General features: G+C 35.9%; 1 protein-coding gene across 1 annotated transcript; it reads left to right on the forward strand.

The window, feature by feature from the left end:
* The first annotated feature begins 12 nt into the window (after positions 1–12).
* LOC311300381 (uncharacterized protein) lies at positions 13–2,800 on the forward strand. The gene is made up of 4 exons (XM_084424626.1): positions 13–664; positions 1,194–1,327; positions 1,519–1,648; positions 1,976–2,800. The coding sequence occupies exons 1-4, from the start codon at positions 531–533 to the stop codon at positions 2,175–2,177; spliced, it is 600 nt and encodes a 199-aa protein (XP_084280752.1). The 5' UTR covers positions 13–530; the 3' UTR covers positions 2,178–2,800.
* The last annotated feature ends 13,992 nt before the right edge of the window (positions 2,801–16,792 follow it).

A 16,792-nucleotide genomic window follows, 5' to 3' on the forward strand; every position in this document is an offset into this window, starting at 1 on the left:
CTGTCTCTTAGCAACCGTTTCAAAAACGGATGTGACATATATTCATATCATTATTCTGCAGACAGAGGCTGAAAGACATTTACAACATTGGAATATGCTGTCCATTTCTTCATTTTATATAGCCTATAGGCTATAAACAATTATACACAAACAAAACATGCCAGCTTCTGTGGCATTTTTCATGTGTTAACAATTTATTTTTTGCTAAAAACTCTCAAACTATATTTCCATACAGACTTTTAAAATGAAAGAGGCTCCCTTTATAAATCTCTACTAAAAAATAATAATAACGTGTCAGACTACAAAACAAACATAAATAAGAGCAAAAAAGGTGCAATACAATTTTTCTTTTTGTATTATTTCACATATATGGCAATGACAGAACACACTCTTAAAGTGCATGCTAACTTTCTAGGCGCAGAAGTCACAAATAAGCAAACAAATCCTTAAAGAACTCTTTGAACCTCAAGGGAGAGTTTTGACATTCAAACCATAGTGGCTTGCTCATACAAGCCAAGTGTTTGGAAAAGATGTGTGTGATGAGGGAATGTTTTAAAACAGGAGGGAGTGTTTTTCAGTCTTGGGACAGACTGGTGCAGCTACCCAGACACAGAACTGCAGGGGCACTTGAAAAGAGCACACATCTTCCCAAACTCTCTGACTGGTAAGTAAACATGGGTATTTAGACCTGCACAATTCTATAATTCCAAGAATCTGTTTTGGCTCTTCGTATCAGTTTAAAAAATGTTAAATGCATTTTATATATTCATATATATATATATATATATATATATTTTTTTTTTTTAAATATATATATATATATATATATATATATATATATATATATATATAGGCTATATATATATAGTTTATTTCTTTTTTATTCTATTTTTACATGTACATTGTTTTATAAAATGTAGCTTTCTTACAGACCATGAAGAAAATTTCATGCATAGCTATCAAGCAAGTCTGCACAGATTGTGCCCTGAAACCAAATACAGTGTTTATGCACCAATATTATTTTTAGGATTAAGATTAATAGTGAGTTTAGCACAGGACTTGATTTATCTCTCAGTAAACATACATCATCTGCTTAGCAGATTAGAGAAAAAGACCTGGCCAGTCATTTCAACATTTTCTTGGGGAAGAAATTTGCTTTCACATACTCTTTTTTTTTTTTTTTTTGGTTGTAGGCTACTTGTGCAGGGAACATCAAGAACTAGGATGAGTTTCATAGTGAAACTATTGTTCCTGACCATGACCGTGGTCGTAGTCTGTGGTCAGAGGAGACGCATTGCAAAAGAGGAGTGGAACTACCGAGACGGCTGTGAGCGGATGTCTTTTTGTTTAATAAAACACATACTGGTTCATTTATGCATTTATATGTTTTGCTTCTATGCTATGAAGTGTGGTTTCACAATTGTTTGGTTCATATGAACTTAAAAAATACCGCTAGGTAATATTACTGCTGTTTCGTATGATAAAAAATGTAATCTGTATTGCTGTTCGGTTCCTCAGCTGAGAAAGTAAACATGCGAGGAGTAGCAAATCTGACTCAAGTGCTTGATGACTGGAGGTTTGACATCCTGAACCAAGTTAAAGGACTCCTGCAGAACGACCATCAGTCATTGCTGCCTGACTACTCCAGGTAGACATTCATGAGGTTCAATGTGTTACATCAAACTCTCAGATTCAGGCATTCTTTCTTTCCACAGACAGAAAACAGCAGGAACACAGCATTGTTATTTTGGTATCTGCAGTTATGTTAAAATGTGGACTGTGTTCTTTTTTAGAGCTGAACATTTCATTATACTGGAAACTAGCTAAATATTTTATGTGCTTAATGGGGAACTTCCTGGCTCCTTATGGTTTGGAAACTATTCACCTTCATATTCCTCAAAGTACTTTTCCAACCAGTGACTGTGCTATAGTGTTATTGCTTCTCATATTTCTTTCTCTCTTTAACTCCACATAGGATCCAACCTCTCTCTGAGGCGCTAGACGACTTGTACAAGGAGTTCAATGCCCTGAAAACTCATCTTGGTGAGCTGACCGAGAAGTTTGGACCATTGGAAACCTTTATCGACGAACTGAAGACAGAGAGGGCCAGCGTGAGCGCAGCACCTGCTAACCCGGTGCGCAGACGGGTCATTAAGAAGATGCCTGTTGTCTCCTAAAAAGCTCTGCGCTTGAGTAGAGCTGGATCTCTCTTAACAGCAAACGACTATCATATAGATTCGTTTCGCAGTCTTTCTTTGAGCTTCTCACTCTTTTGGCATCTTGTTGCTGTATGTTGCTGGGAAACAGGTAATAAACACTATGCTGAACTGAATGTCCCTCTATGTGGTTTATCTGAAAGCAGCAATTTAAAATGTGACAGCCTGCTCATAATTAACGTTGCAAAAAACACAGCTGTTACCACGGGACTTATTTTTAGAATACTTCTATTACTCCTAATCAAAAAGAAACAAATTTATGCATTTGTTATTCAGCACAAGAGTATTACATTTCATTGACTTTAATCTGTAGTTGGAATTAGTCTGTATGAGTATATTCAAATATGCATGACTGTCGGTGAAGTGATATGTGCATTTGCAGCTCTCAAAATGATCAATGACTCATGCAGGTATAAACTGATTATGTACAAGCTAAGAACTTTCAGGAACAAAATAAATTTTGTTTTTCCCATTGTGTATTAATGCTTATAATCTGATGAGCATGGTAATTAGATGCTTAATATCTCTTGACTCATATTTGCCATCTCATGTAAGCTATAATAAATTCAGTCTGTTGCATTCACTCCTAAGTTTCGGTGTGTTAGCTAACTTTTGACATCTATCTATCTATCTATCTATCTATCTATCTATCTATCTATCTATCTATCTATCTATCTATCTATCTATCTATCTATCTATCTATCTATCTATCTATCTATCTATCTATCTATCTATCTATCCATCCATCCATCCAAGCATGAATTAAGAAGACCAGGCAGCATTAGACAAAAGGTAAATGTTCCTATTTGACACTGTTTATAACATCCTTTATAACCAGTGACTTAATTACTATTATTCAAAATGTTCCCCCTCATTACAACACGTATACAAATAAGAGTAAGCGCTATCATTTATTGACTCTGTCACAGTTTTAATCAGAGCTCCCTATTCAACAGCAGAACTGCATATACAGAGGCCTATACAAGTACACATTTGAACATCTAAGCCAAATAATGTTTTTCATTGCATAGATCAAAAATGATCAAAACTCAAATCAAATAGAGTAATTTTGTATTTTCTTATATAACGCAAAGACATTTTATTCGTTAGGTGTGTCTAAAGTGTCCAAATACATTTTATGGCCCTATATGCTATACACAGGTCCTCATTTATGAAACGATTTATGTAAATTGTTCATAAAACCATGCTTATGTAAATTGTTACATTTAATTCTGCCTGAGTTTCACAGACCAAAGACTGTGATGCTTAAATGTGACCACCAGGAGGAAATACAGTGTTGTGTCTCTCTGTGGGTATTAAAAAGTGGTTAGGACACTGTGGCCATGAAGTCATGTACAGCTCAAATAATCCAAGTAATTCCAGAGTTACCATACCACATCTTTTATGTCCGTTATATTTGTCCAAAAGGAACAACACCAATGGACAACGTCAGCAAAATATATTAAAATAGCTGTACACTTGATGACAAAGACATATCATAAATCATAAATCTCAGAAGGAAGTCTCTTACATCTTTGAAAATCTATGAAGCATCTCACTCAAAGGAGGGCAGAAAAATGGTTACACAGCCCTACATTGTATAATCATCTCTTATTCCCATAAGTATCTTGAGCTGTAAATTCATTTTCATGACTGTAATCCATCACTGGTGAAATGGAATCTGAAAGTTATTGAAAGTCTTGTGTGACTGTATCAAGTACCTTCGTTGGTTGCTTCTCAACATTAAAGCATTATCTTGCGGTGTACCACACATACTGTAGCACACAGACTAACAAAAATCTGGACATAGTTTATAAAAAATTTTTTTAAATCCAGTCATTTATTCACTCTCATGTCATTCCAACTCTGTATGATGTCTTTCTGTAGAAAATAAATTAAGATGTTAGGAAGAATGTTCACGCTCTTTTCCATACAATAATAGTAGATGGGGACTAGGGCTTTCAAGCATCAACAATGACAAAAAGTGCCACAAAATCACAATAAAAGTAGTCCATTTGTTTTGCATGTAGTAAAGCAAGTCATATGGGTTTGGAACAACATGACGTTGAGTAAATAATGGTATTTTGAGGGCACTATCTCTTTAAGAATGGCCTTGTAATAAGTCTGACTGTAGATAATCAGTTTATCAGAAAGCATTTCATATTAGAGATGTTTTAGTGAATTTTCCTCAGAGATGCAAAGAACAATGAAACACAAGATATGTAAGACAAAATGCCCTGGAAATAACCATACTTCTCAATGCACCTTAAAAATCTGAGGTTTTTGTCTTACTCTTATTGCTTTTGGTAGATCAAATGCTTTATAATTATTACATTGTATTTGCAAACAGTCAAATGCACATGGTAAATTTAGATATGATAAGCCTCATAAAATACGAATCTGTGATCACTTTTGATTTAAGACTGATACAAAAATAAAAAAATAAAAACTTTCAAACCAGGGTCAAAGCAAGGCATTTTGATCATTTTGAACATTTATACATTATATGGCTTGTACACTTGGAAAGCCTTTAACCTTGAGTCATGGACCACTTACTTCATGCAAGTCTCATAGTTCTGGGAAAATGTCCATAAGGGGCATCTTTTATTGATTTCTCACTCATTTACAGAGCGCAATTGTAAAATTGAGATTTTAAGAAGTTGGGAAGGACAGTGACTGCACTGGAATGATAAAGTTCCACATTTATTAGTTTCTGTTGAGCTCTCTAGTTTAATTCAAGGCCAGTGCCCAGACATAGCACTTAAAAAAAAGCACCTCCTACTGCAAGCTAAGTGAACTACAATGTATGCTTGAAAGATCTCTGGGGACTGACTCTGAGGGTATTTGGTATTACTGTCATAAATCCATAATAGATTCATATTGGATATATGGCAGCAATGTAGTTATAATTTCAAGAAGCTATCAAGTAGAGAAATCAATGCCAAATTTAAATAATATTTTAACATAGTACTGTATGTGAATTTCAATCAAGTAAAATAGTTTTACAGAGGGATTCCACCAATTAGTTTTGGATCTCAATTAAATTTTTGTGAACAAAGTACAAAGTTAAATTAATTTAAGAAGGTAAAGTTCAACTAAATGGTCTTTGCTTCTCACATTTAATGCATTAGGCAAAATAAATATGTATTGTACAAGTATACGACTGTAAAAATACCTTTGCAAAGTAAGCATCACAAAATAAAGTGTGTAAATACATTAATATTGTTCTATATATAGTATTTTTATAGAACAAGGATTTATACAATATGTAACAGGTGGTCCCTATACTCCACCAAGGACTAAAAAGGATGGAGATCCCTGCTATATTTCAAACTATTCAGCACATTTTTTTCTCTGTTTACCTCATGAAGAGAAGCTACATGCCGTTCTTGGAAAATCTTCTTGTAAGTGGTGTTGTCCTTTCTTGGACATCTTTATGTAACGGTCATACAGTCAACCCCCATGAGAGAGGGCACATAAAAAGCAGCGACAGACATGCTTTAAGTCTTGACTGAGTTCCAATCAAAGTGCACATCTTGACCAAAGATTTAACAAGCTCTTGGAGACTGAGAAGTTAATCCAAAGATATTGGAGTTCTTACAACTATAGACGCTGCCAAGACGACACAATCTCAAGAATAATGTTAACTCATTTCCGGGTTCAACACCAAAGCAACAAACTGCAATAACCTCGACCTAAAAGGCCAAATCAAGAGCATTATTAGATTTTAACATCCATTTGAATGAGGAAAAGGGATTATTTAAAGAAATGCTTGGACAAAACATTCAACATCTCTGGCATCTGGGTTTGTGAGCATTTTGAATTTAATTGAGTAGTGCATCATTCTTGGTATTTGTGCCAGTCGGACTCACTGTGACCCTATATAGAAGCTAAGAATGGTCCATTTACTGTTCACTGAAAGACTGGCAGAGCGTATAGCTGAATCTGAATGTAGAAATTACAGATAAATGGAAAACATAAATATGGTTTTACTTCCTGCCATTGAATTTAGGTAAGATATTTAACTCAGAACCACTAAAATGATGGTAAAGATAATTCTATAAGCTTGATCTGTCATGCCATATGCCTTGGGCCACATAACTGTATGTTACTAAAAATAATAAAGTCCAAACATATGGGATTTGACATGTAATAGCTCAGGATTTCATTGTTATTTAATTTGAAAGGATCCGTAAAATCCTTAGCTATAGTTAAACGAAAAAAAAACAGACAAACAAAGATTGCATTTGAGGATTTTTATATAATATGTCACAGCACAGATGTTTATTGGGACATCAAATAGTACCAGCTTTTATATGAAAAGAAACTATTGTATGGTAGACAGACATGACAGATCAAAATACAAGTGAAATAACATGTAAAAGTTACAAGAAAATTTAAAAGTACTACTTTTTTTCAATATTGTAAACACAATATTAGTTACTTTGTCTATTTTTGCTCCGCCAACAAAAAACAGATCCTAAGGAAAGTTGCAAATGAATCAGTTTTCAGTTAATTTTTTTCTGAAAGATTCAGCTGAGTGAATGATTCAGTGACTCGTTTATTAAGACGCTGACATTCAATTGTTTAGTTTCTGAATTAATCAGTCGGTTAAGTTGGTTGATGATTCTCGCTCATAAAGACAGTCACTTGTCACCATCATTTAGTGTAACGAGAACAAGTCAGTAAAATCTCCACCACTTCAAACAATCCAAAAAGTAATATTAGCCTATACACATGTATTTCATTTATACAGTTTAAACAAATGTACAATGTACAACATTGTAGCATTAAAGTTCCCGTGAACCGGAAGTTGCAAACGACTTTTCTCCAGAGTTGTGACGTATTTTCAGGTGAAACGGAATATTGAACAGAGGGCAGGGTTTTACTTTAGCGCTCCTCCTCTCCATCTCTGCTCATAGCAGACTAACGGTTTGAGGGGAGTGGTTAAGCGTTTTCAACCCAAGCCGTCAAACTGACGTCATCAGAAAAGGAACGCAATTCCAGATCGAAAGTAACTTTTCAGATTTTGATTAAAAATTACCACAGCAAACAATTTTTTTCTGTGTATTACCTTGCGCGGATTAATTGTTCACCACAAGACTAGTAATACGCGCCAACAAAGTAAATAGGGTCAATTTTGATTTCATGTCGACTTTAAAAATGTATTGTAGCCTATCATAGAAAGCCCATGTTGAGAGTAAAAGAAAATTCTAAATAGCATTGCTTAATCAAAACAATTGATAGTGACAGATGTGTGCAATTCATAATATAGTTGACAATTAATGTTGCAGGGATTTTTATATCTAATACACTGGATAAAGCAGTGTGCTATTGTCAATGTTTAGACAAAAGTTAATTCTTATAATTGTGAAATGAACACTTTCATCTTGGAGTATTTAAATAGGTGATCAAAAAACAATACCACACTGGACATTAATTCTGAGTTAAAGAAGTGTTCTGGTTGCACTTGACTGAGAGAGATCATCTCAGAGAGCGATAATTGTCTCAAACAGCTGTGCCGGGGATTAATCGAATAAAAGGGAGATGGAAAGGAGATTAAGTGGTCCCCTTCTTTCACAGCTCTCAACTTCAAGAACGTCTTTGCAGTCTTGTAAAAAGATTATAACTGTTTGACATGATGGTGATGGAGGCTCAGCCTGCTGTCATCTGCTTTGATAAAAAACAAGAAAAAAAAAAACAAGATGGAGACAGGGAATTAGATCAAAAACCTGTAGATTCTCTCATTTCAAATGGACATATACAGACAGAGATAAGCACATCTATGTTTAACAGAACCATACATTTAGTTTTGCTATATGTCAGATTGTGACAAACTAGATGCTGAATGCTTGGAGATTGCTAGAGTTCTCAGGAAGTTTAGCTTTTTTCTGAGCTGTTATTGAATTTTCTCAAAAATGACATACCCTTTTGGAAAACATCTTGGAGAAATGCCAGGTGACTAAGAGATGCCGAAAGGCAACGCTGTCTCCGTGAAGGTATGGTTCCTTAGCACACTATGAATCCGAAAGCTTGATAATGATAATTTAATCTGAGAAGTGACCTGCTGTAATGGTCTGGGTGTATGTTCCTGTAAAACCCATGTTTTGGGCCAACAGGGTCAAAAGATGGGATGATTCACACTGGAAATGTAAGGAATTAAAAAAAATTAGGATTTTGTAGTATCTGATTATATGACAGTGCATATAATTAAAACAGTTGCCTTCGATTTATATGAAAAAGTTTTTTTTGCTACAACAACGAAAACAGTTCCAAACAAAATAAAGAAACGCATCTCCAAGCAACACACAATGTTTTGTTCTTAAATAAATCAGTTTGGTTCAAATTAATGAATTATTCAAGACATCACTCATACAGAAGTTCACTTGTCGCCAACTACTGGCGTATGTGACCTGCAGAAAGAGTCATTGTACAGCATAAACCAGTAATGACAAATTAAATGATACAAACAATGAAATATATTATAGGTATATTTTTTATTGAGATTTATTGTAGTATTACAAGAGAATAACAATACATAAAGCCCATTTATTAGGGTATAAGACCACAAGTCTATAAGACTTGGCTGTCTATTCCCTCTTTACATGAACTTTATGAACAATGCCTGAAGAAATGACATCCAAGAATGCATTTACCCCTGGAATTGTATTTATTTCTTTTCCAGATAAATACGTAAAAATGCTTTTGTGGTGTGTTGATCTTATTTATTGGGAATAAAAGCGGATGGATGGAAAATTTCAAGCTTTGACTGACAAGGGTACAAGGCCAATCTGACGGGTTGATTGGGAGGCTAAGATAGCATCAGGTTACTGAAAGGCACTATTAAATGAAATGAGGTGGAAAATTTTATAGGGTGGACAAATTCCATTTGCTGTTTTAGCCACACGTGAAATGAGTTTTGAGGAAACAGTCCCTACCCGAGCAAGATGCTCCGCCATGCTCTCTTTCTCATAAGAAGATTTAAGGGGGATGAGGATGGGATTACAAACTGCAGTGTACATCATTCCTGCTGACGGAGATCTGAGGAACAAATTACTTTACTTTAAATTATGGTGCTCAAATGACACTTTGCATTTTCATGCACTGTAAGACTGTATTGTTGAGATAATAATGAGAATATTATGACCCTAAAACAATATGCTAAGCAGGTAAAAAAAAATCAATGTCCACAAGAATTTCAAATGATTTTCCATTAAACCTAATTACCAAACTTTCAGTAGCCAATGTTACAGGTCCTTTAAAATCCATTATGTTCTGAAAAAATAAATAAAAGCTTGGTATACAATGATGTGATCAGAAATTTAAGATGAGGTTTAGACAATTAGCAAGCCAACTCTCATTAACCTTTTCAAATGTAACAGCAAATTAGGACTGATCTTGTATATTCAATTATGCATGAGAAGTCCCTATTTTTCAGCTCAACCACATTTTCTGTCAACCCATTTATTTAAAGATTTCCATTTTAAAACAGTGCTTTAAATCCCCTCTGCCTGTGGTGCTGTAATTAATGACAGAAAAGGACAGGGAAGAGATGTGCAAATTGACTTTTCAGGTATTTCATTAAAATGCCGGTTGCCCACAGGAGTGTCCGCTGATCCGATGAGAGCAGCCATACTCCCAGACAGATCTGAGGCAGCGGTAATAGATTCATGGGGCTGGGACTCACAGGAACAGCAACACAAGTCTCTGCTTGAGCCGTTCAATTTTACAGAAGCTCCCATATCTTGTTCTCCCCTCAAAGGGACTATGCGAAGGTACATAAGGATTTCAGCAGGAATAGCTGTTAACTGTGGTTTTATGATAAAAATATGGTAGAAATAGGTGTCAGAACCATCAGATAAACTATCATCTAAAATTAGATGCCAATATGTAGACCGGCTTCTACAGCCCGTACTTCATTGTACCCAAGAAAGGCGGTGGGTTACGACCAATCTTTCGGTCAACGAATCGTGCCTGGAATTCGGGCCGGCCGACTCTCACGTAATCCTGAGACCCCGGCCTGGATATGTGCCCAAGGTTCCTACCACTCTCTTTCGTGACCAGGTGGTGAACCTGAAAGCGCACCGCACCATGCCGAACTGAAAAGGGAACGTCTCGGTTACGTATGTAACCCTCTTTCCCTGAAGGAGGGAACGGAGTAGTCCCATCGCCACTATTGCTGGACCATCGCTGACTGTGGGCTCCGCTCGGCTCCTCAGCGAAAAACAACTGGTGCGTGCATCCACTTCCGTATTTATACCCACACTGCGATGCGGAGCGTGAGATGCAAATCTCGCACGCCAATGTGCATTAGCTCGTTTTATCAATACTCGAAGATGACAGGCTCCTTAAGCGTGATCCCAATCAGTACGGTACGTCCGACTACGTCTCCGTTCCCTCCTTTAGGCAACGAGGGTTACATACCGAGACGTTCTCTTGTTTTACCATGATTTCAAATTACAATATTGTCTTTAATCATGCCACTGTAAGAAATGTATTCGTCACCACTGTAATTGGTTTGAAGTCACCATAATGATGATTAGTGTTCCATTTGCTTGTTATCTTGGACCCTCTGTATTCGTTTTCAAATTTCTGTTCTAGCCAAGTCAGAAATGTTACAAATAAAAAACATTTGTTAAAATTATGACAAGCTACTATTCATTCGGTTCACGTGACGTCACTGTAGCTTTGCGCCGCCATCTTTGCGACCGATCTCAGTAATGCCTGCAATTATGTTGTGCAGTTGGCTGCAACAACAGCCGAAAGAGGAACCCTGAACTGGTATTTTATTCTATACCAAAATAAGAGAGAAGAGAGAATAATTTATTTAAAAGACTTGAAGTCTCATGTTGGTTTGTGGTTAATTATATTTCCATTATACTCTCAGTGGCCAACATTATACAGACAGATATCGACAGATAATGTTTTGTCTTCATTTTATTGTTGGATCTGTTTAAATGCATTTTATCATGGTAAGTTAGTAAGATTTGGGGTTGTTTTGAATATAACTGTCTGTCTGTCTGTCTGTCTGTCTGTTAGTTAATACCTACCTAAATCTAATATTTTTATGAAGTTCATAAATTGTCTTCGTCACATGCGCTTTAGATGTTATTTTGTGTAAGTAACGTTAACGTTAGCTCTGCAGACGATGCATAATCTCAGCCTTGAAATGCATATTAAAGGACTAGTTTTTCCAAAAATGATAATTCTGCCGTCATTTACTCACCTTCATGTGCAAATCCTTGTTTACTTTCCGTGGAAGACAAAGGGACATTTTTGAATATGTAGCCTAATGGAGACTCTTCTTGTCGATGTAATGAAAGTGAATGAGTAACGTTAGCCTACTGGGGGCTGTCACGCAAAAAATAATAATAATAAAAGACAAAAAAAACATCACTAAAGTATCATAAAAGTGATCTAATACGACTCGTCCGTTATATTAATAGCGTTATTTATTCATATGATAGCTTTATGTGACGAACAAACTGTAATTTAAGTCGTTATATTATAATCACTGGTGAGCTTACCTCTTGATAGCTTTTAATCGCAGCCGAATCATTCAAAAAGATTCGACTCGAAAGATTCTTTCGATCTTTGTGTGTATTAAACCTTCTCTCTGTCATTGAACATCTGTTCTTTCGGACAGATATGGCAGTCTTTTATGATATTCGGCTGATGTCTCTGGCTGTGCTGATGGACGGATTAGATAGATTCATTCATGCCGAACAGCTGAAGATTCATAGATTCATTCATGACATCGCCTCGACTCTCATGAACGCGCGCCATGAAGCTCTATGACTTTAAGTATTTCTACATCATGAAAGGCCAATTGGGGCAATCCTGGGGAAGATAATAATGGACTAAAGAAAACTGGCGGTAACAAATAAGGATCGGAGGAGCCTAAATAGAAATTTTCTCCAGGTATCTCTGTCTCTCTCTCTCATTCAAATGGGCAGTTTGGGCGGCCATACCGGGCGAGTCGGTGGCAAATATGGCGGCGTTCTATTTGTAGTGACGTAGGTGGCATCTATGAATATGAAATAGTTTAGTCAAACTATTCTTGGCATGAATATGAAGATTTTCTTTTTGTGTTATTTAAGCATAAAGATTTACCAATAACTTATTTCAAATTCATAACTGTTTGTAGATGGATCTTTCACAATATTGAAATAACTGCGAGATTCATTTTTGAAAGATGACATCATAAGCATCACCTAATGATGCACAGACATCAATACTTGACATACAAAACACAACAATGGTGACTCTCAACAAATAATAAAAACACTCATACAACATAAACCGACATTACTGTCAAGGGTGGTTGCAGGAAGGCAGACGAAGATGAAGAATAAAGTTCCAATACGAAGTTTAATGACGATAATAATCAGACAAGGACAACACACACTAAATGCAACACAGACTGAACAGAGAATGAATGTGAGGGATCAACTTATATAAGACAAATATTAATAGAACACAGCTGACCTGGCATATGAATAATGACGGTAACTATGGAGACAGACGAGTGGCAGGAGTCAGAACAAGGAATGCGACAAATGAAAACGGACTGAAAGTCCATGAACAAAACTAAACAGTATGGTGACATTTACAAAATAATCCAACAACACAAACTGCTAAAAGCAGGCAAAAATAAGTTCTGCAGCACAGATAAAACCAACAAGAATCAAGAAACTCTACAGCATATCTAATCATACCGCACTGCATGCTGGGTACCTTCATAGTACATATGCACTGTAGAAATACAGTATGATGTTATTTGTTTACAGTAAATTGTGTTTTCCAATACTGTAAATTCACAGTAAAACCAAATTTTTTTTTTTTTTTTTTTTTTAACTGCATTTTTAGTGCAGTTAGACACAAGAAAAGTCCTACTGCGGAATTACTGTGAAAGTAATGCAATTATTAATCTGGAATATACTGTAATTTCACACTAAAATGTTTAACAGTGTACAACTTACCCCAGCATGAGTTACAACCTACTCCGGTAGGGTAGATTGCAAAGGCACACCATGTATCTGACTTCAGCTTATCAGCTTATATGGGCTATAAAAGGGTTCCCTTACGAAAAATAAGTTTATTCAAGTGTGCTATTAGTATACTTCTTTTAAACTAAAAAGAAGAAAGCATACTTTCAGTCTACATTTTATATACTTCTCAAAAATATACTTAATTACACTTAAGTGTACTTGGCCTATACTTGTACTCAATCTTTTGATCGAGATATACTTAAAAGTTAAATTACTCAAAGCATACTTGGCTTGTAGTTGTGTTAACTCTTTTGATCGAGTAGCCTATTAAATATAGCCTACTTTTTTTACATCGTTTTTCATATACAGTCTTATGAAACTTTGTTTGAAAATATTGATTAAAATATTGATATAAAACAGATATGTTTCTAATTCTGCGTATCTGAATTTTTGTGTAGGCTAGTCCACAGGTGTACATAGGAATTTACTTTAATTCAACTTTGAATTTTCCAGCTATCCATGTTTTCACTGGTATACGGTAGGGGGCGCTATGACACATCCTCTAGTACAGAATCTCCGAAACAAAACACAGGAGAAGAAGAAGCTGAAACAAGTGATAGAAGATTGCTCACTCAAATGTAAAATAATGTGATTATCAAACATTAAACAGCTTGTAAATCAAAACTGCTTAATGTTTCCAAAAGAAGCGTAACCCATTAAGAGAAAACGACTGAAGCTGTGGGGGTGTCGGACTCGATCTAACGTACTCCATCTGTGTTTGATCATCGTTCTGAATCTGATCAAGGCGTAGTCTTTGACAAAAATGTGATTTTGTTTAAAATGTTGCCTTTCTTTATGAAACTTACAGACATTCAAGTGTTGATGAAAAAGGATGCATGAAGCTAATAAAAGGATTTTAAAATTAAAGTAGAGTTAAAGGTATTTTTCAAGTATAAAAAATAACATTTGAACATAGTAGTATAGGCCTACTGCAAGTGCAAAAAAATTATATAAATAGTAAACTATAAGTATAATGTTAAGTTCACTTAAAGAAAACTTGTAGTATAAAACTACTAAACTAGTAGTTTACTGAGAGTACACTAAAAGAGCAAAAATAATATATAAATGGTAAACTATAAGTATGATGTTAAGTTCACTTAAAGAAAACTTGTAGTATAAAACTACTAAACTAGTAGTTTACTGAGAGTATACTTCAAAGTTGCTACAAGTATTAAAATAGTAAACTACTAGTATACCCATAAGTTCACTTGCAGTACAAATGAGAAACATAATTATGAACTAGTTGTGCACTTAAAGTTTACTACTGTTACACTTATAGTACACTTAAACATATACTTTTATATACTTCAAGTGGGCCAATTTAGTCCCAAGCGGTATTAAAATAGTACACTTACAAGTTTACTACTAGTACATATTGACATTAGTATACTTACTACATAAAGTATACTTAAAAATATACTTGAACATTACTCAAGTATACTTCATAAAATGAACTTGAAGTATACTTTTTTTTTTGTAAGGGTTATAAGGGGTGACTTCTTTCAGAGGTTTGAATTGGTGTCTTTTGTAGTAAACAAATGTGGGTAATTTGTAAGTTTAAGCCCTCTAGCTCAAAAACTCAGGGAGTTACAGAGGCTGGAGAAAATGGTGTTGCAACCAAATCTGGTCTCCCCTATGGCGACAATAACACAATTCAAGGTTTAAAAGGGCTACAAGCCTGCAACATCATAATTTTGTAAAATTGTAAACTTCATATAATGTAATCTTAGAAAAATGAGCTTCAAAATTTCCAGAACCTATACTGTCTCCTACTTGTGTAAAGTGCAATAAAGACATGCTCGCTGTCTTTTTCAGTTAGATCATGGCAGTGGCCATATTCGTGCTTGTTTGTGCCAGGGCCGTATTTTACTTGTCGAATCACTAAGCTTGACACAGATAAATGGCACAAGCAAACACAAAGTCCTGGACTCTTTCCAGACCAGGGATCAGGGGAGAATCTTTTGCTGTTAAAGCCCTGATCTCCCACCTCAGAAGAAATGTACGATGATGCCACGAAATGTCAGGAAGAGAGATGGTTTTCTAGTGAGGTTTTTCTGTTATTTTTAGAAGAGCTAATTATGTCAAAAGCGCCTTGCTGAAATCCACAGTAAACAGAAGTCTACAACTGATGTCATCTTCTTTAATCATTATGCCTAAAACCAGCTCTACATAAAGCTGAGAGATTGCTGCTGACCTCTGACGCAAGATGTGATAGGTTCAGTGATTTGTACACAATAAAGTATGCCAATCCAGACTATTTTTGGAACATCCAGCTATGATTGACGTTTGTAGTTGATCATGACGCAGACTGTGTGCAGCCAATGCAACTTTTATAGACTCTCAGAGCAAAAATAAATAAATATCAAAATAAATAAATAATAGGGACCCTAAATAAAAAATATATATAAATTGTAGAAGCAGAATACAGTCAACTTTTTATTTATTTTTTTATTACCTCAGTAGACTTGTATCAACAAGTCTGAAGAAATTCCCAGTGGGAAGCGGAAAAGGCCTGCTGAAAATAGCACCTGACATGCCGAAGAACTCCTGTTCTGACCCAAATGAAGGACACAGATCCATCAAAGCACCTGCCTGCTTTGTTAACACCCTCACAGTCAAACAGATGCCCGGCACTGCAGGACCAGGCCCTCCCCCAGCTCATATTCATAACCTGCTCACGGAACTGGAGCAGGCGGCACCGCACCTTTAGCAGTGAGTGGGCCAGAGAACGTGATGCATCGCAGACCCCAGGGACATTTCGCACCTTGGTCATTAGCATGCAGACTTTTCATCCAAGCGTTTGGACAGAATGCAGCGCAGGAGGAGCTGCGACCGCTCAAGAGAAGCACTCCCTCATGCTTCTGTATGGCCTCTTTAATTACAGCTCAGGCTGAGATTAGACACTTGCTACAAATGGGATGGCTTGAAAAGTATGGCAGAAGGTGTGTGTTATATGCGTGTCTCCATCACTCAGAGTTTCACGTCCATTTGGGATGACGGGAGGAATTAATTGGAAAAACAAGGCTTTTTCCTCCAAACCGAACTCTAGTGAAGACAAAAATAGCAAAGACATGCAAGAGAGCCTTTCCTAGAACTTCAGTAGATGGCGAACAACCTAAAGTGCTTGTTTTTTGTCAGTCCGGTATAATAGACAGGCACATGTCCAAAGCACTGAGTGTAATTTCTGGCACTTTCACAAACTAAAAATCACTGCACGGTTTTCAGGTCCCTTTAATGTATTAAATATTTTTTTTTCAGAACTTAACTCAAATTGTGAATATTTGGCTCTTTCCGTATAACAATGCAAAACAGTGTAGTTTTACATGTTTATAGTTAAAATGCTTGAATAATTGTTTTAACTGTGCACTTTATCGTCAACTAAACTGTTCTGTTGAAAAGGCCAGCTTTGCATATAGTGAGACATTAGCGCCCCCTTGCGACTTTAAGACGCATTATTCTGATGACTCAGCATTTTTCCCTTTAAAGGCATACTATGCAGTTTTCTGTTTTTGTCAAACAGCGACC

The sequence above is a fragment of the Rutilus rutilus genome (assembly GCF_951802725.1).
Source record: "Rutilus rutilus genome assembly, chromosome: 1".
Classification (NCBI taxonomy): Eukaryota; Metazoa; Chordata; class Actinopteri; order Cypriniformes; family Leuciscidae; genus Rutilus; species Rutilus rutilus.

What these genes read in the sequence shown, in the direction of transcription:
- LOC311300381 (XM_084424626.1), top strand. Translation starts at nt 531, where the DNA reads ATGTGTGTGATGAGGGAATGTTTTAAAACAGGAGGGAGTGTTTTTCAG. An exon ending in GTGGAACTACCGAGACGGCT is followed by an intron (nt 1,328 to 1,518) that starts GTGAGCGGATGT and finishes TCGGTTCCTCAG; the next exon opens with CTGAGAAAGTAAACATGCGA. An exon ending in TTGCTGCCTGACTACTCCAG is followed by an intron (nt 1,649 to 1,975) that starts GTAGACATTCAT and finishes AACTCCACATAG; the next exon opens with GATCCAACCTCTCTCTGAGG.